The sequence below is a fragment of the Thalassophryne amazonica genome, chromosome 3 (assembly GCF_902500255.1).
Source record: "Thalassophryne amazonica chromosome 3, fThaAma1.1, whole genome shotgun sequence".
NCBI classification, from domain to species: Eukaryota; Metazoa; Chordata; class Actinopteri; order Batrachoidiformes; family Batrachoididae; genus Thalassophryne; species Thalassophryne amazonica.
The window spans coordinates 83,528,069-83,547,687 of record NC_047105.1 but is presented as its reverse complement, the minus strand read 5'-3'; the positions used below and the strand labels follow the sequence as shown (position 1 = coordinate 83,547,687).

The following is a 19,619-nucleotide window of genomic DNA, read 5'->3' as shown; positions in this document are numbered from 1 at the left end:
CTTATAATATAAATATCTTTTTACCTCCTTGGTCTGTTTTCCTGACATAGGAAGACACACACACACACACACACACACACACACACACACACACACACACACACACACACACACACACACAAAGCTGACAGTGCGCGTGTGTTCACTATGCACAGCCACATTAATAAAGTAATCGACACCAAACTTGCTATGGTAACTGGGGCAAAGGGGGAGATTACTAGGGCCCTTATATTCAAAGTGCACATATGCAAACACACACATGGTCAGCCTTACATTAGAATCACAACATGCTCACTGGAGCCCTTATTTTACACAGTTGACATGGTACTCAGGTCAGGTAGTAAGCATCACACTTTACTTACTATGTGGTAGCGGCTGGCTAGGGTGGACTAAGTAGAATCCGAATGGGCCAGTGTGCGAGTTAAGCCACATTCTTTTACTTAAAATATACCCGCTGTGTACAGCATGCAGACTGTTGATATGCCTCCCAAGAAGTGAGGGGCATTAGGTCAAAAAACCCCAAGTGCTAAACGGATGAAATGTAATAGAACTGGGGAAACATCTGCAGAGACACTAAAAACATTACATATCCCACAGCATTGCAGTGATGTGACATGCTATCACCTTTTATCATCATTCACTTGAGTCTCATGAATGTCGCAAATTGTTCTATGAAAATGAATGACAACATACATACAACGCAATGCAACTTTCTACACCTTAAATAAAGTGACATGAAATATACAATGACATGGCTAAAATTCTTCTCGATTACCCGTGCGCAGAACAGGTGAATGAGCTAGTGTGTGTGTGTGTGTGTGTATATATAAAACCATCATCTGACAAATTATCTTCCGATAGGTTTTGGTCCGATAATTTTTAGACTGCTAACATTTTTGCAGATGTAGTTTTTTGTAATAGATGCGCAGTTCTATCCTCTACAAACAGAGAAGAGCTGGTTCCAGAATAAAAAAAAAAAAACTAATTTCTTTTGACTCCATACTAATACGCTGGCAATAGCACCCAAGTCATCCAGAGGCATACAGTTTTAACTTATGGTTAGAATTTTAACCAAACTAATTTCGGACAAGTTATTTAAATTAATGTCACGCCTGAAATTTAAAGTGAAAATATCAGATAAATGTTTTAGTTTTAAAGTAATGCACTAATTTTGAAGGTTGTGGTGTGGACATGGTGTGTGTGCGCAGTGCATTATGGGTAAAAGTTCAGAACAGGAGAAATGCATTTGAGACACTCTGATCAGGCTCCACACGAACAACAGCATTAAACTCTTTGAATATTGTGCCTAAAACTCTCGTGAATATATTTTATGGGTTTATAGACGTTGTTATTGTGTTTGTTTTATGTAAAAATACCACAAGAAGCCGAGATTGCTTTTCTAAAAGCCGAAATTGTGATTCAGGCCGTGTGATATACCCGGCGTCAAAATGCATAGAACACTGCCATCTACTGGCAACTGGTTATATCACAGTGTTGTCGACCGCAGGATTTTAAAATTATCTGTAGGTTTCCAAAACTGAGAGACCCCACGCATGGAGATAAAAACAAATCATAGATCTCACAGGTTTAGCTGTAAAAACACACACAAACAGATTTCACACACGAACATTCAAAGGTCATGCACCTCGCTTTCTGAATGGCTGCATGCCACATTTAGCTCCTCACGTCCTTCTGAGCAGATAAGAGCGCTCTTACAAACCACACACAGCAGGAATATTGGATAAGATTATATTCAGCGTCATCACGATTGTCGTGGCGTCCTTAAGATTGTCGGAAGTGGAAGATCGGGTCCGATACCTGCCTAATTATCTTGCCATGTGAGCCAGGCTTGATGTTATGACGCCTCACAGAGCAACTGATTGATCTGTTACAACACCGCACCGAACATGTTTTCACTATTATTTGATTTCTTTGTGCGACTGACATCATTATTCAAGCATTCAAAAGGGGATTCCTATCGCCACACAATTCCAACACACTAGAAAGTTTGACAGTTCTTGTTATTGAAAGAAACCTTGTCTCCCTAACCAGATAGAGTTGTGATGTCATCATGCGTGCGCTTAGGCTCTGTCTAGCGGGATCTTGAAAATTTCTTCTTTTTTTTTTTTTTTTTAATACAAATGAAAAAAATGACATTTTACAAAAGCAAATTTATTTGTAAACACCAACACATTACATTGATTCACTTGTGTTGGTTTTTACATAGAATGAATGAATCAAGCAATCAGTATGAGCGGAGGCTTAGTTTACCCATAATCCCTTTGGTGTGTTAATGTTCAAATCTTCAGAATTAGTACATTATTTTAAAATTAACAGATATGTTATATATCACTTTGTACATTTACATTAATGTAGTTATTCTATCCGGAATCATTTTATTTTTAACGCAAAACCATAATTCAAACCTGCTTTCCATTTCAAGACCTCTGCCTCATCGCAGCATCACTGTATCCTGTCAGGGTAAATGACATTCTCCTACAGCAGGGAGCAGAGCACACAAAGAAGCGCTGGCTCATTGGCTGTTTGGGTTTATGATCTCCGTTGGTTCCATCAGAAGCTTCGGCGGTGTTTAAAGTCAAAATCAGCTTCTTAGTAGCTGAGAGCATATATAGTAGCTTAGTGTATATGTATATATATATATAGTTATGCTGTGGCTGCAAGTGCTTTAACACTATGCTTTAGGTCATATTATGCAACAATCATTCTTGTTACATTTATGCCCATATAGACCAAGGGCCCAGACCCCTTTGTCTGACGGAGGTGACCAGGAATGTGGTGGGTGCCACTTTGAAGGGTATACCATGTGGTGCTTGAAAAGTGGATGCTTAAGTGCATCCAGTGGTGGTGCTGCATGGTATTTGGTGGGTGCCCTTCGGACTGGTGCCCACCAGATATCGGAGAGTCATGTACAAAGACTTGCATGGATTTCCTACAGAAACATGGTGTACACCACAACCCAGAGGCTGGTGTAAGCACAAAAAAATTCAGAAGTATCGAGGTGTGCATGCGCATGAATCCAGGCGCCTTCTGTTTGTGCATCCCACTGATTGTGGAATTGAGTGCACACACACCAAAGCTGTTCCCTGTCCACGCCCCTGGCTGAGTGTGCAGGTGTGTTTGGGTTGGCCTTGGGGCCTGGAGATTCCTCTCCCTGTCTGGAGTGATCACGGTAAGAAAGGGAATTTGACAAGAATGCATACATACATGCGAGGTCTGTTAGAAAAGTATCCGACCTTTTTATTTTTTTTCAAAAACCATATGGATTTGAATCACATGTGATTGCATGAGCCAAGCTTGAACCTTCGTGCGCATGCGTGAGTTTTTTCATGCCTGTCGGTTGCGTCATTCGCCTGTGAGCAGGCTTTGTGTGAGCAGTGGTCCACCCCTCTCGTCGTTTTTTTATTGCGAATAAATGTCTGAACGATTTGGAGCTTTGCTACATCAATTTGTTTCCAGAAACTGTGAGAGACCTCCAGGTGGACACCGTTCGGAAAATTAATATGGCTTTCAGGGACGATTTTGTGGGGATTACACAGATTAAGAAGTGTTACTGCCATTTTAAGGACGGCCCACAGCGCCTGAGAGCGCTCCGAACGCCGATCGACAGGCTCAAACCCCGCTGAAACAACCAGATCATTTCCAGCGTGAAGGCTTTGTTGATCCGGGACGTCGTCTGACTTTCACAAAAAGGCAGGAGACGTGGACATCAGCACTTTTTCGGCACATTCCACTGTTACAGGAGTTTTTTTTCATGGAAAGAAAAGCGGAGGATTGCCGCTCATGGCGCGGGACAAAACCACCTCCGTGTTGGTCTCACAGGACGGCTTTGAGATGGCTTTCAGACGGCTTCTGGTTGCTTTTCAGTTGTGTGACTATACGAGAAATTGAACATGAGCTGGACATGCCCCAACATGTCCTGTGAGGCTTCATCACCGCATTGCTTTGAGCCATGCGGCTCCACCGCGACGCGCGGAACTCCTCTGCACGTCTGTCTCAATGTGCCGAAAAAGTGCTTAAGTCCACGTCTTCAGCAATTCCTGTGCTAGTCAGATGACATACTGGATCAAGACAGCGTCCAGTTTAGAAATGAACGGCACATTCCACTGTTACAGGAGTTTTTTTCATGGAAAGAAAAGCGGAGGAGTTCCGCGCATCGCGATGGAACCGCATGGCGCAAAGCAACACCATGATGAAGCCTCACAGGACATGTTGGGGCATGTCCAGCTCATGCTCAATTTCTCGGATAATCACACGACTGAAAAGCAACCAGAAGCCGTCTGAAAGCCACCTGAAAGCCGTCCTGTGAGACCAACACGGAGGTGGTTTTGTCCCGCGCCATGAGCGGCACGGTGGCGCAATCCTCCACTTTTCTTTCCATGAAAAAAACTCCTGTAACATTGGAATGTGCCGAAAAAGAGCTGATGTCCACGTCTCCTGCATTTTTGTGAAAGTCAGATGACGTCCCGGATCAACAAAGCCTTCACGTTGGAAATGATCTGGTTGTTTCAGTGGGGTTTGAGCCTGTCGATCAGCGCTAGGAGCGCGGCGTGCTCTCAGACGCTGTGGGCCATCCTTAAAGCAGCAATAACACTCCTTAATCTGTGTAATCCCAACAAAATCGTCCCTGAAAGCCATATTATTTTCCGAACGGTGTCCACCTGGAGGTCTCTCACAGTTTCTGGAAAAAAAATTGATGCAGCAAAGCTCCAAACTGTTCAGACATTTATTTGCAATAAAAAAACGACGAGAGGGTGGACCACTGCTCACAGGCAAATGACACAACCGACAGGCGTGAAAAAACTCACGCATGCGCACGAAGGTTCAAGCTTGGCTGATGCAATCACACGTGATTCAAATCCATATAGTTTTTGAAAAAAATAAAAAGGTCGGATACTTTTCTAACAGACCTCGTATATATTAGGGATGTGAATCGCTCAACAACTCACAATTCAATTCGATTCCGATTCTTGGGGTGACGATTCGATTCAAAGAGCTCTGAGAAATAGTTATATTACTTAAAAATGTTTATGTTTAAGAAAATGCAGCTTTACAAGGTTAATCAAGTGATTCCAGATGTAAATTTACTTATCTGCTTTGCGCGTTTGGAGTTGGCTGGCAGTTTAGCGAAGCGCTGGTCAGTAGTCAGCAGATACCGCTGCTCCGCTCCTTTTAGTTCCGGGTCATAGCGTAGCATGTGGGCTTCGGAGTTGAAGTGTTTCCGAAGTACTTGACTTTCATTTTGCACACTGCATAAGTCATATCAAGCTCCTTCTTACGCAGCAAATAATAAAATCCAAAATGCGCCCAAACATTTGCCTTCAGCAAAGACATCTGAATTTGAATTAGCTCTTCGTCCGCCATGCTAAGCTACAGCCACTGAACTCTGCAGCTCAAGAGTGTCTGAAGCACGCCAGACCACCCCCCTCGCAGGGAGGCTGTAGTACAGAAGCCGTTGCCTGACAAACAGTACACGCAGCGAGTAAGCAAGAAAATGTTTAAAAAAAATGCTTTTTAAATCGATTCTTGGACATTTTGGATCGATTCAGAATCGGAATAAATGTGAATCGATTTTTTCCGACACCCCTAATACACATATACATACACACACACACATATACATACACACACACACACACATATACACACGAGGTCTATTAGAAAAGTATCCGACCTTATTATTTTTTCAAAACCCATATGGATTTGAATCACGTGTGATTGCGTCAGACAAGCTTGAACCCTCGTGCGCATGCGTGAGTTTTTCCGTGCCTGTCGGTTGCATCATTCGCCTGTGAGCAGTGGTCCACCCCCTCGGCGGATTTTCACTGTCAGGAAATGGCGGAATGATTTGGGCTTTTTTTCCCATCCATCCATTTTTTTTTTTTCCATTCCATCCATCCATTTCCAAATGGCTGATGTCCAGCTCTTGTGATAACCAGAGAAAGTGCACACGACGGTCTCGGATCCACAGAGCCATCCGTTTAGAAATGATCCGGTGGTTTGTGACTCTCGATGGCGGCACGGAGCGCGACGCGCCGAGTGTCGTTAAATCCGTCCTTCAAGCTGTAGTAGCAGTCCTTCTTCTCTGTGAAGCCCGTAAAAATTTTCCCCGAAAGCCAGATAAATTTTTCGAATGGTTTCCAGCTGCCAGTCTCTAACAGTTTCTGAAAAAATTCTGATGGAAAAAAGCCCAAATCATTCCGCCATTTCCTGACAATGAAAATCCGCCGAGGGGGCTGGACCACTCCTCACTCAAAGCCTGCTCACAGGCGAATGACGCAACCGACAGGCGTGGAAAAAGTCACGCATGCGCACGAGGGTTCAAGCTTGTCTGACGCAATCATACGTGATTCAAAGCCATATGGTTTTTGAAAAAAATAATAAGGTCAGATACTTCTCTAATAGACCTCGTATATATGCATTCTTGTCTTTTTCCTCTAACTACTGGCATTTATACTTGTTCTTTATGCCGTCATGACAAGAGGGTGTCCCCTTTGTCAAAATTGTGAAACCTGCCATTATGTTTCTGATTTTTTTCATCCCAATACTTCAGAAACCTGTGTCCAGAAGACCCATAAAATGCAGACTTAGCAGGCTCGAGTTTGCATGAGAAAAATTTGAAGTAAATTCTTCCCGGACAGATTTTGAAACATGACATAAGCTCAAAGAGTTAGGGCCCTGTCACGCCTCAACAATTTAGCTAGCGTATGCTGAACAGCCCCGTTTTCACTGAGTGGTCCCTGCCAGTATGATGATACTGCATGGTATGATATGTGTCAGAACAGTTAAGTCTGGCTTGGTTTGTGTTTCTACCACCGGCAGTACACTTTTGTTTGGCAGGTGGAATATTTAATATTGATAAGCACGTTATCAAGTGTCCATACGCTGTCATGCGGCCCCGACTCTTCCACACGGAGGTAAAACAGAGTAATTTAACTTTTTTTTTTTGTCATGGTAGATCATGAGATTTAATCTCATTGTGTGCAGACTGCTGAAGAGTCAAATGAAGTTTGTGGTAAATGCTGATGTGAATGAATGAAGTGCTGTAACTTTTTCAACTTTTAAAATAAGTTGTGTCTTCCTGTGGCACAAAGAGATGGCATCTTCTGGTTCAGGCTGAAAAACGCACCCGGAGCAGAAAAGCCACAGAGGGACTTGCTTTAAATTGCTATGCTTCTTCACCACGACAAAGAATTAAAGTATATTCAGATGTTTTCCAAAAAAAAAAAAAAAAGAAAAGAAAAAAAAAGGACATTTTATGTGGATACGTTTTCATCAGGCTGTGATGATGAATCCAATGGAAACAAACATGTAAGATTAAGACTTTATATTTACTCCGTGTGAATGGTTTTAATATTTGAAAGTTTAAACTGTTCGCATGAGGATTGCAGCTTTCAGTTTTTCAGCCAATCAATGGACAGCATCAATAAACGTATAATGAACAAAAATATAAAGGCAACACTTTTGCTCCCATTTCTCGTGAGCTAAACGAGAAATCAAAGATCTAATAGATTTTCTATATACACAAAAAAACCTATTTCTCTCAAATATTGTTAAATCGGTCTAAATCTGTGTTAGTGAGCACTTCTTCGCAGAAATAATCCATCCCACGGCACAGGTGTGGCATATCGAGATGCTGATTACACAGCATGATTATTACACAGGTGTGCCTTAGGCTGGCCACAATAAAAGGCCACTGTGACAACATTAATTCTTTGGTCTTGGATCCGGACGTTAAAAAGTGAGACGTTTCCAAACAATTTTACAGACACTAACATCATGAAATAAAACCACAGATTAAATCTGATGCACGCCAGGAAAACAAAAATAACCCAGAAACTTTCATCACTAGTTATATGGCACGCCAACTAATGGGAGGTTAGCATTGTGCACTGCTTTGACCCAAGCCTTGCGATTGGCTGCCAGGGCCAGTAAACATCAAAATGGCCAACAGGAACAACTCTGACAACAATTTGCTTCAATCTATGCTTGATTTTGCTAATTTCCACATTTTCCCCTCAAACACCGGAATTCTTTTATCACTTAATATTCACTATGTTCAAGAGAAAAAAAAAAAAAAGGGTTAAGCTCCAACCCTTACTCATGTGAAGTGCCTTACAGGTACTTGGTAAATGGTGCTGTACAAATAAGCTGAATTGGGGAAAAAAAAAAGATTATATTCCCAAATTAAAACCAGACATAACTGATTTTGGAAGGGGGGGAGGGGATTTATTTATTTTTTGTTTCTTTGCTCTAGGCTGGTAAGCTGACAAGTCAATGTTGAATCATGCCCACTTTCATGACAGCATGCAGAAGAATTAAATAAAAAGAATTACAATCAAGTAAGTAATTATATTTAAATCTTAACACTTAAAAGTTGAGATTTTTGAAAGCAATAGACACACGAGGATTTAAGCCACATTCAGAGTCTCAAAAACATGTATGCTTAAGAAAAGAACTCACGGTTCAGCCAGCATCATGGGTAAGGCAGTCTCCTGAATTTTAGATGGTCGATTGAAACCCATGCCATATACCCCCTGAAGAAGTTGAGGTTTTCTGTGAACACATAAAAATAGATGTCACACCTTTTGCCGTGTGAATTAAGTCATAAGTGCCATGCGACACTTTTTCCAAATACAGACATTTTGGTGGGGTTGCACGCACACACCCTTCGATAACTGATACAACAAATCCCACCACCACACTTTGGGCCATATCTTGATAATCTACAGCTCACACACTACCGCACAAGTACATTTGGGTTGTGTCCCACTCCATGTACACACAGCGTGCAAAGTCAGTCCAAAGTTTCATTCTTGTTTACTTCCAAAGCAGAAGGTTGCCGGTTCAAGAACACCTGTGCACATTATCCATGTTATTTACAGTTGCATCAGGAAAATTAAGGTGGTCCAGGTTTTACACTGGATGTCGTTCCTGACGCAACACCACATTACATGGAGAAAGGGCAGAGGTAGCCTTGAACAGGGAACCTTCCACACTGGAAACAAGCACATTTAACTGTTTGGTCACCACCCCTTTTACTGATACACTGTAACAATTCAAAGAAATAAATCTTTATCTGTTGATCACTAGCAAAGATATCCTAGTTGTACAGAAGAGCAACATTATTTATTGTGTAGAGGTTTCATCCTTGAAAGAAGTCTACTGAACACATTTCTCACAACATATAGGGTGTCCCAAAAAAAAAAAAAAAAAAAAAAAAGTACCCAAAAGTACTCTGAAATATGAATACCAGGAAAGGGTTTTACTGGGAAATAATGGTGTTTTTCTCATTTCAGGAACCCTAAAGTTTGTTTGCAAGACATTAAAGTTCAGGAAAAATGCCACAGTCGACCCTAATTCAGAGAACAAAAATTGTTGAGTTCTGTTCAACTCATCCTAAGGGCTGACTTGCATCTCTTTCCACAGTCTCGGAGCAAACTAACTCCCCAGCAAGTGGCAAGGAGACTTGAATCTGATGGGTGGTTTTCCAGAAAACTGGAGACAGATGATTTGTTTCTTAGGAAACTTCAGATGAGGAGGTTACACTGATCATGTGGTGTAAAAGATAAAGGGTTAAAACATTTTTAAAAAATGGAAGGCTGAACTAAAAACTGCATTGGGGAGAAAAATTACATACTTCGGCCACATGGTTATGCAGAAAATGTCTGATATTACTGACTTTTTTCTGTGCTGTCAAAATACTTTTGGGTACATTTTTTTGAGACACCCTATATTCTACTGCAGGGGTTTTCAAGGTCCCCCGTTAGAGTACAAATGAATAGCTGCACTCCCCCGACACACATACACACAATTTCAACATCTTTGTGTGTTTCTTTTACACATCTTAAAACACATTTTTAAAGTATTTGTGCATTTTTAAGGAACTGCCTATGCTTTTACACCTTTTACAGCCTTTGTAAACATTTTAAACAACTTTCTATTCTTTCACACAATTTACACCCTTTTCAAACATTTTAAATGTGTATTTAAAGAACTATTCTTCTATTTTTACCTTTTGTCATAGTTTAAACATATTTTTTGAAACACTTCAACATCTCTGTTATTAAATGTCTTTGACATAACTAACACATTTTAACATAAATAATATTAATTCAACTTCAGGGGTAGGTATTGATAAGATTTGATCGATATCAATGCCATTATTGATTCCGTTTATGGATCCGATTCCTTCTCAATTCCCTTATCAATACCTCCTGTGAATTTTCTGTGTACTAAAAGTAGGCTTTACAGGTTTTCTATGTCAACATTTTATTGAACCTTAAAGTATATAAATATGAAATTGGTCACTGGATCCTTGATCTCTGGACATAAAACAAAATCTGTAGTTTCTGTCAAAAGCATTTCTTTTCAGACATTAATGGCATGAACATCACTCCATACCTCTGAGCTGAGCTCTTGCAACCAGCTGTGCTGCAAGTCAACATCAATGTAATTCATAAAGAACGCAGGACGTCTCATTTTGGGAGGAAAAAACTTTTTAGTCTGTTGTAGTTTGCTGTCTGTGTTACAATCATTTGGGAAAAGGTGTAATTTGATTTAACACAGCGATTCGCGTTGAAGTTATTAATTCCGGTCGGGCTCTAACTTGACTCGGCAGAGAGCGGAGCAGCGTTTGGAGCTGTGCGAACAGAACGGAGGCCGATTCTTTTTTCTTGCCTGCAACAAGAGCCCCAGTTAGTGACTTTAATCCGCACAAAACTGACATTTTAAATGGCTTTGAGAGGGGTTAAGAAGTGGACATGCCGCTTCTTTAAAGTGGCGAAGCAATGGGTCGCAATGAAGCAGTGGGTCGGAGCACTGCTTCGTTGGTTCTAGATTCAAAAACAGCCACTGCAGAAGCGGTTAATTACAGACCCAGTGCAGGGTCTGCAATCAAAGAACTCTGGCGCCCCCCAGTTTGAAAACCACTGCTCTACAGTCATACAAAGCATGAGACAGACAGACTAAAAACTCACAGGTGTAACTCCTCAAATGACTTGACAGAGTAAAGTGGGGAGTTCGGATCCTTCTGGAGAACCTCCACTTGATTAGTATTGTCGACAAGATTACTCCGAATCAGTTTATTCAACAATGACTGGGCCGCTTTGTCCTCTGGAAAAACAAATTATATTTTAGTAATGGAAGTCACAGGGGAAGCAGGTGTCACAAAGAAAACAAACGACACCATTCATCCATTGAAATAAAGCGCATAGATTTCATTAATGCAACAGACACACTCCATCACCTTTTTCATCCTCTTCTGAAGCCTTGCTTCCTCCAACTTCTGATGTCACAGCTGCAGTGCCCAAGTCTGTCGTGATCACAGAAGTGGCTAAAATAATAATTGAATATCTTTATTCAGGATATTCTGACCACAGCATACTGACAAGAAACAGACTGAGTGTATTTACATCAGATTCCTCATATGTTTCAGTTATCTGAGTTTCACATCAAGTCACACAGCTAATGAGCATGTTTTGATGGAGTGGAATGTTCTGATGTATGGAAACTGGAGTACCTGGAGGAATCCCAATGAAACACTGACAAACATGCAGATCCCACACAGAAAGGAACCAGGAATTGCTGGAATTTCTAACTGTTTGGCAAGGTTGTTAACCACTATTCCACAGTACCACAAAATGATAATATTAAATAATACAAGGTGGCTACAGGTATGGAGGACGCATTCCAAGCCATGAATTCTACAAGTACAATATGAGAAGTACAGAGCTACAACAAATGTTTCCATACACAGGAGGTGCAGGGAGAATTTCAGGTCTCATGGAAATAGGGATATGTTGTGTTCCACTGCAAGTTGGAAGTTGAAAATTTCAAGATCAGAGCGAAATGCATTTCCAGTACATCACTTCAGGAAACCACAGTGCCTGCAGCTAACTTATGGCTTGGGACATCAAGCTTCTTTCCACCATAATTTCATCACTCATCTTGGGAGAGGGACTGCCAAGCCTTTGTGACCCACAGCCATACTGAGACAAACGTCAAACAAAGACCCACCAGATAAATTTATTGCCTAAAACCTGCCACCAAACACTACATACAAGTAAAAATTTATGAAAAGGTAATTCTGCTGACTGCTCAGTGTGCATGGCACCATACTGCCAAAACCAGATCAATAAATGCTGTCTATCCTCGAAGCTGGCATGATGTCACGAAGCACATTATGGAGGTAAACAAATGATGGGTATATTGTGGTTGGGGAAAACAAAGATGCACAAGCAGTGCAGCTGCAGGAGGTTTACCTGTTTATTTTTAATCTTTGACGAGCAAAATTGTACGAAATCAGGAATCTTCGGGATGCCAAAGAGTTGTTTTGTTATTCACTGTTACGCAAACAACAGAAGACGCCCGAAAAGGAAAATTTACACCCTATCTGAAGATCCTGTTCACACACACACAAAAAAAAAAAGTGGTTCTTTCATCGGCCAGTCTGAAAAATGACTAAGTTCAGCTCAAGTTGTGAGAACCAAAATCTATTCACACTTATGCGTGCTCAACTCACCTCATAACAGGTATGCATCTAATTAAAGAAAAACTTGGAATATATGGGACATTTATTTGGGCAACACCGGGTGCTCAGCGCAAAATGAGCTCAGCTCATTATGGATATGCTTGAAAAAAATACACCATACTAAAGAGTGACAGTATGGTGGCTTAGTGGTTAGCACTGTTGCCTAGGGATGGGTATTGATAAGATTTTAATCAATATCGATGCCATTATCGATTCTACTTATCGATCCGATTCCTTATTGATTCCCTTATCGATACCTCTTGTGAATTTTGTACTAAAAGTAGGCTTTACAGGTTTTCTATGTATTTCATTGAGTCTTAAAGTAAATAAACATGAAATTGGTCACTGTATCCTTGATCTCTGGACATAAATAAAAATAAACAAAACGGCGTTTCACTTTGAAGTTATTAATTCCGACTGGACTCTATCGTTCTAACCTGACTCATCAGAGAACCATGCAGCATTTGGAGCTGTGTGAACAGAACGGAGGACGATTCTCGTTTCTTTCTCGCAACAAGACAGGAGTCCCAGTTGGTAACTTTAATCCACACAAAAGTGACTCACGATTTCACATATTCAGGGATGAAAGTGGTGAAAAACAAAAAAAGCTGAAACCCAAAATTACCCCCCAACACCACGTGCACGAAAATGTTTGAATTCTAGAAGCTCTGAAATGCAATCTGGGGCCATTCCAGACAAACTGCAGTGAGTGCAGCATCCATTTTAGTAAGGAAAAAAACCCAACTTTCCTTATTCAAATTCATTCCAGTAGTATTCTGCTCTTACTAGGATGCAGCAGTTTTCTAGCTTGGCAAATAGTTCTGGAGGAAATCACTGAAGAAATTAACACATTGAAAATATGGCTTGACCGAAACAAACTGTCATTAAACTTAAATAAGACAGGGATGAAAAGGAGGTGTAAGAGTCACTAGGTCTTCACAGGAAACAGTTATTTATTTCTGTATGTATGTATTTATGTATGTTCATTGTTAGTTGGTTTTATATTTCGGGCCCGAGTAGGACAACGTCCTACGAGGACTCTATTGTAATTGCGCTGTTTATTATTATTAGTATTATTATTATTATTCTTGCCACTTTTGAAATCCAAATTTCGGCCTCTTCCCATGCTCAAAAACTAAAACTTTGCAAAGTCGTCCGGCCGGATCCAAAATTCGATATTTTGGGTGTCGCGCACAAGGTCGCAGCGAAATCGCGAAATAGCGCCCCCTAGAAATGTTCAAAAAACCCTCCGCATAGGGGTTTTTTCGTCGTAGCCTCACGAAATTCGGTACACATATTTACCATGCTGGGACGCACAAAAAAAAGTCTGTTACCGTCATAGTGAAATGTCAACAGGAAGTCAGCCATTTTGATTTTAAGTTTCGATTTTGAGCTAATTTTTGACATTTTTGCCCATTTCCACTACTTACATTTGAACGAACTCGTCCTAGGGATTTCATCCGATCGTCTTCAAATTTGGTCAACATTATCATGACCCCATGGTGATCACAAGTTATCAAAAGAATGTAATTAGGTCAAAAGGCGTGGCTGCTAGGGTTCATCAAACTTTGGCAAGCTTTTCGGAGCACGCTGTTTCACTTCGAACAGCTGTCACGCCCACATACTTCATCGTAGATCCTTCAAACTTGCTGGACATGATGACAGCTCCGCCCTGATGTCTGCATTTATTAACTTCCCACCTCCGCCATAGCGCCCTCCGGTGGTAACAGAAAATGTCCTATTTTTACTTTAACAGGTCCTGATGTCACATAGTTAAACCAATCAATGTCATTCCACTTCTAAAACATGCAGAACAAGTTGGTGAACATAGGCGATGAGTGCCGTGAAGTTACGAGCAACAGTGTCCGTGTGGCGGTGTGGTGAATTTCGCCCCTTCCCCATGAAATTAGGTTCTTCCTTTTGATGGCTTTAATTTTGTCATATTGTCATGAAAATTGATACACAGGTCAAGCACAACTACCTCTTACAATTCATAGGGGCATTGCCCATGGGCGGGGCAAAATGCCTCAATAGCGCCCCCTTGAATCTTTCAAAAACCCCTCCCTATAGGGGTTTTTTTTGGAGTAGGGAGATGAAAACTGGTACACGTGTGACTTGCATAGACGTACAAAAAAAGTCTCTTGCACCATTGGTCTACTCCAAACAGGAAGTCGGCCATTTTGAATTTTCTTGTCATTTTGCCATGATTTCCACGCATTGTATTTGAACGAACTCCTAGGGACTTTGTCCAATGCACTTCAAATTTCTTCCAGATCATCCAGAGACGATACTGATCAAAAGTTATCGAAAGCTTTTCTCTATGTTGAAGGGTGTGGCCGCTATGGCGCCACCATTTTGACCCTTCGCCATGGAACATTATACTTAAACAGGTCCTGACGTAACATAGTTAATCCAATCAACTTCATTCCACTTCTAAAACATGCAGAACAAGTTGGTGAACGTAGGCGATGATCACCGTGAAGTTACGAGTAACGGCGTCCGTGTGGTAGCGTGCCGAATATCAACCCTTCGCCATGAAATCACGTTCTTCCTTTTGACGGCTTTAATTTTGTCATATCGTCATGAAAATTGATACACAGGTCAAGCACGACAACCTCTTACAATTCATAGGGGCTTCACCCATGGGCGAGGCAAAATGCCTCAATAGCGCCCCCTTGAAACTTTCAAAAACCCCTCCCCATAGGGGTTTTTTTGGAGTAGGGAGAAGAAAATTGGTACACGTGTGACTTGCTTAGACGTACAAAAAAAAAAAATCTATTGCACCATGTGTCTACTCCAAACAGGAAGTCTGCCATTTTGAATTTTCTTCTCATTTTGGCGTGATTTCCACACATTGTTTTTGAACAAACTCCTCCTAGGAATTTTGTCCAATGCACTTCAAATTCCTTTCACAGTATCCACAGATGATACTGATCAAAAGTTATCGAAAGCTTTTCTCTATGTTGAAAGGTGTGGCCGCTATGGCACCGCCATTTTGGCCCTTCGCCATGGAGCATCAAGTCATAACTCCTTCATGCTTTGCCTGATTGACTTGAAACTTCACGTGTGATCACAGTTGGCCCCTCAACACACGTGCCCCCTCTGTTTGTGCTCTGAGTGCCCCCTAGTGGATGAACCATCAACATGTCATAACTCCTTCATGCATTGTGTGATTTGCTTGAAATTTGAACTGTGGGATGAGTGGTTGCCCCTGTACGCACATGCCCACATCTGGTCACAAGGGGACGCGTCGGCCTGGGTAGGCGGTTACACGGAACGAGGGCCCATATATGACTGCTTGCAGTCCTAGTTTCTGTTGTTTTTATTCAGGTTCTTTGTCTCTTTCACTAAAATTGTATATAATTATTAGATTAGTTATTATTACTATTATTGTTGTGCATGCTATTATTAATATATAAACAAAAATAAATTTTAAAAATGTTTTGTTTGTATTTGTAATACATTTGACTCTTTTACAACAAACGCTTGACAGCTGCAACTGCTTAATGCTAATTTTAACATTGAAAATGCCATAGACATGCTAATGTGTTAATATAGGTCCCATTTTTAAGTAATAAAATACATCTATCAACTGTTTCATAAGACCATAACAGGTCGGTTTAACATAAGAGGTAAATAATATTCACAGCCATATGCTCTTTAGGGTTTTAGCGGGGGAAAGTGAAAGAAAAAATTAATCAACAAAGCAATGATCGAAGCACTGCTTCGATTGGTTCAAGGTTCAAAGCAAAGCCGCGCTGCAGAAAAGTTGATTACAGACCCGCTGCAGGGTCTGTAATTAATGTAGAGAAATTATAAATTTCCTGAAAAACACCCCCCAAAACAATGGCCACTCTGAAGGACCGTTAAGGGAATCGTTAAGTAAAAAGGTTACTGATGTTGGTGGATCGAATCATTTCTTAATACCCAAAAAGAACCGTTTCTCGATACCCATCCCTACTGTTGCCTCACAGCAAGAAGGTCATGGGATCGCTTCCCACCTGGGGTCTTTCTGTGTGGAGTTTGTATGTTCTCCCCATGTTTGCGTGGGTTCCCTCCAGGTGCTCCGGCTTCTCCTCGCATCCAAAGGCATGCAGGTTACATGGATTTGAAACTTTAAATTGCCCATAGGTGTGTGTGCGCAAGCAAGAATGCGTTTGTCTATATATGGCCCTGCGACAGACTGGCATCCTGTTTGGGGTGTACCCTGTCTACAACAACCTATGACTGCTAAGATAGGCTCCAGCAAACCCCCACCCCCGTGACTGACCCTTAATTGAAGTAAGGCTGTATAGAAATTGAATGGATACTGAAGAGTATTCTGTGAGAATTATACAGTTTGCAAAACGAAGCTAAGCAGTCTTCAGTATCAAGTACTGATAAAATTGTGACACTATGTTGTGCTCTGACTAATATGCGTGACAACATTGTACAACCCCAATTCCAATGAAGTTGGGATGTTGTGTGAAATGTAAATAAAACAGAATGCAATGATTTGCAATTCCTCTTCAACCTATATTCAACTGAACACACTGCAAAGACAAGATATTTAATGTTCAAACTGACAGACTTTTTTGTGTAAATATTTGCTCATTTTGAAATAGATGCCTGCAACACATTTCAAAAAAGCTGGGACGGGGCAACAAAAGACTGGGAAAGTTGATGAATACTCAAAGAACACCTGTTTGGAACATTCCACAGGTGAACAGGTTAACTGGAAACAGATGAATGTCATGATTGGGTTTAAAAGGAGCATCCCCAAAAGGCTCAGCCGTTCATAAGCAAAGATGGGAAAGGATGACCACTTTGTGAACAACTGCGTGAAAAAAAATTGTCCAACAGTTCAAACCATTTTGCCCCACTGGCAACAATTGTTGCTGAAGTGTATCGCTGTCATTTTCAACTCACAAAAAAAATAAATCTCAAAAAGGTACTAATGCAACTTTTTCCACTTATAAAAATAAAAATCTGGGCATAAACAGGTTAAGAACAACATTTCTCAATGTTCAACTGCAAGGAATTTTGGGATTCCACCATCTACAGTCCATAATATAATCAGAAGATTCAGAGAATCTGGAGCTCTTTACATGTAAGCGGCAAGGCCGAAAACCAATGCCAGTGACCTTCGATCCCGCAGGCACAACTGCATTAAAAACCGACAGTGTGTGAAGTACCTTACCACGTGGGCTTCGGAACAGCAAGTTTGCAACTTGTAAATCCAATATGATTGGCTGTTCTGTTGCACTTTTCCTGAATCGGAACTAATCTCTTTCCCCCGGTGTTCAGAGTACAATAACACCACAGAGTTAATGCTGGGGTTAACCAATCTGACAGCACGGGGGTTGTCACGCAATGATGATTGGCAAATCAATGGCATTCCATCTCCCTTACCTGTAGCCAGTGCCTACACATTTTAATACTAAAATATTAATTATACTTTAACATTAATAAATATATTCGCAGTATTGCTTGTTACAAGTTTAAGTACTCACCCTTTTCCTTTGGCTCGTCTTTTATGTGAAGGCTACTGATCTGTAACGAGTACAAAAGATTTACAGAACTGTTTGAAGTGACAAGATTTATCAGTGAGTGACGCCATTTTGGAGCTTACTGAAGCAGTAGCATGCTGGCGAGCTAACTGCTAAAGCAGGCAGCACCTCCAGCTAACTCATGGCCAGCCGGCACTTTAGTCTCCAAACCAAACAGCTATCACAACTAATTTAATCCTCCGGAAACATATCGTACCTTAAGTAAATATAACGGGCCAATGTATTAACGAAGGTCCAACGGCCAAATATCGTTAACAGCGCAACGTTTAAAAAAGGCCAATGTACACTGCACACATGCTAACACAAAACGCTAGCTAACGCTGAGTAAGTTCATGTTACCGATTCTGCCGCGGCTTCTTGCTCGTCCACTGCCTGGGCCCAAGAGTCTGTAGCCATTGTGGGAGAGTTCAACTTTACTGGTGTATAACTTCTCGTAATAAATGAAGCAGCAACTCTAACATAAACAGTCTGATCGATGCTGCTCGACACAGTGTCACCAGTCTCTGAACTAGTGAAAACACGCTCGCGCAAAACCCACGTGACCACCGCTAAACGAACCTTTACGGCGTCGTGGGGGAGAAACCCTGTAAAAACGTTTTATATTTTTAATGGTAGTTGACTTGTTGACCTTTCTTTAGCATAAATTATAAAGCTTGACTTGCCATACAGAAGAATTTTCTTTAAAAATTGGAAAATTTAACAGGGGACGCAACAGATAAAAGTTGTACTATTTATATATTTATATATATTTATTTTATAAAGTTGTACAGTTTCTCCTATCACAGCCCCAGAAGCTTTCAGAGTTATTTTGGGTATCTGGTGGTAATTTATAGATACGATGTGCAAAATTCATAGACAAAAAAAGGCCATTCATAGACACCAAAACTATAAAATTATAATTATTTACTGAACGCATGTGTCAAGGGAAGTGTGAATGTCAACTTATACTTTTGAAAGATCACATCTGTGTTAAAGTAAGTGTCATGTAATTTCTCCCGGCTCTTTATGTAGTTTACTGCCCCTTACCAAAGGGTCATCCCATATGAAATCACCAAAGATCCCAGTTTTATGGTTTTAGAATTGCCTGGTTTTGATATATTTTGTAGCTCATGCTAAGAGAAGAAGAATGGTCTTGGCGACAGCTCAATATTTTGTTTCTTTAGATTCTATGGAGGTTTTAAAAAGGGGGCGTGTCTGTGTGAACCCTCTGTGTTCCGTTTGTGACCATGTTTATTGGCCATAAATCAAAAACTAGAAAAGATATTAACTTGATATTTTCAAAATTTGTTTATTCTGTCTTAAAGTTTATGTAAAATGTCCAGTTGAAGAAATTAACCCCCTGGGGGCCACGCCATTAATTACCAAATAATGTTCCGAAAGTGTGCTGACTTTGACATTTAACCATATTTGCCTTGTCATATAAAAAATGGTGTTTGGCATGTTGGTAGTACTAATGTTAGGCTTCCTTGGGATGTAAATAACAACACCACAATGTCCTCAGATTTTGCCCAAAATTAACC

The 19,619-nt window shown here is 40.8% G+C and overlaps 1 protein-coding gene across 2 annotated transcripts in view; it reads right to left on the bottom strand.

The window, feature by feature from the left end:
* LOC117507183 (ATP-dependent RNA helicase DDX19B) overlaps window positions 1–18,626 on the bottom strand; it is a 52,502-nt gene extending 33,876 nt beyond the window's left edge. Inside the window, exons 1-5 of one of the 2 annotated variants that reach the window (XM_034166992.1) lie at window positions 18,439–18,626; window positions 18,043–18,082; window positions 11,261–11,353; window positions 10,998–11,133; window positions 8,482–8,574 (exon numbers count right to left, since the gene is read on the bottom strand). In XM_034166992.1, the coding sequence (XP_034022883.1) occupies window positions 8,482–8,574; window positions 10,998–11,133; window positions 11,261–11,353; window positions 18,043–18,082; window positions 18,439–18,495 (419 nt within the window). In that variant the 5' untranslated portion in view covers window positions 18,496–18,626. The remainder of the gene's footprint in view (window positions 1–8,481; window positions 8,575–10,997; window positions 11,134–11,260; window positions 11,354–18,042; window positions 18,083–18,438) is intronic. The other variant, XM_034166993.1, reaches the window with a different exon arrangement.
* Between the last annotated feature and the right edge of the window lie 993 nt (window positions 18,627–19,619).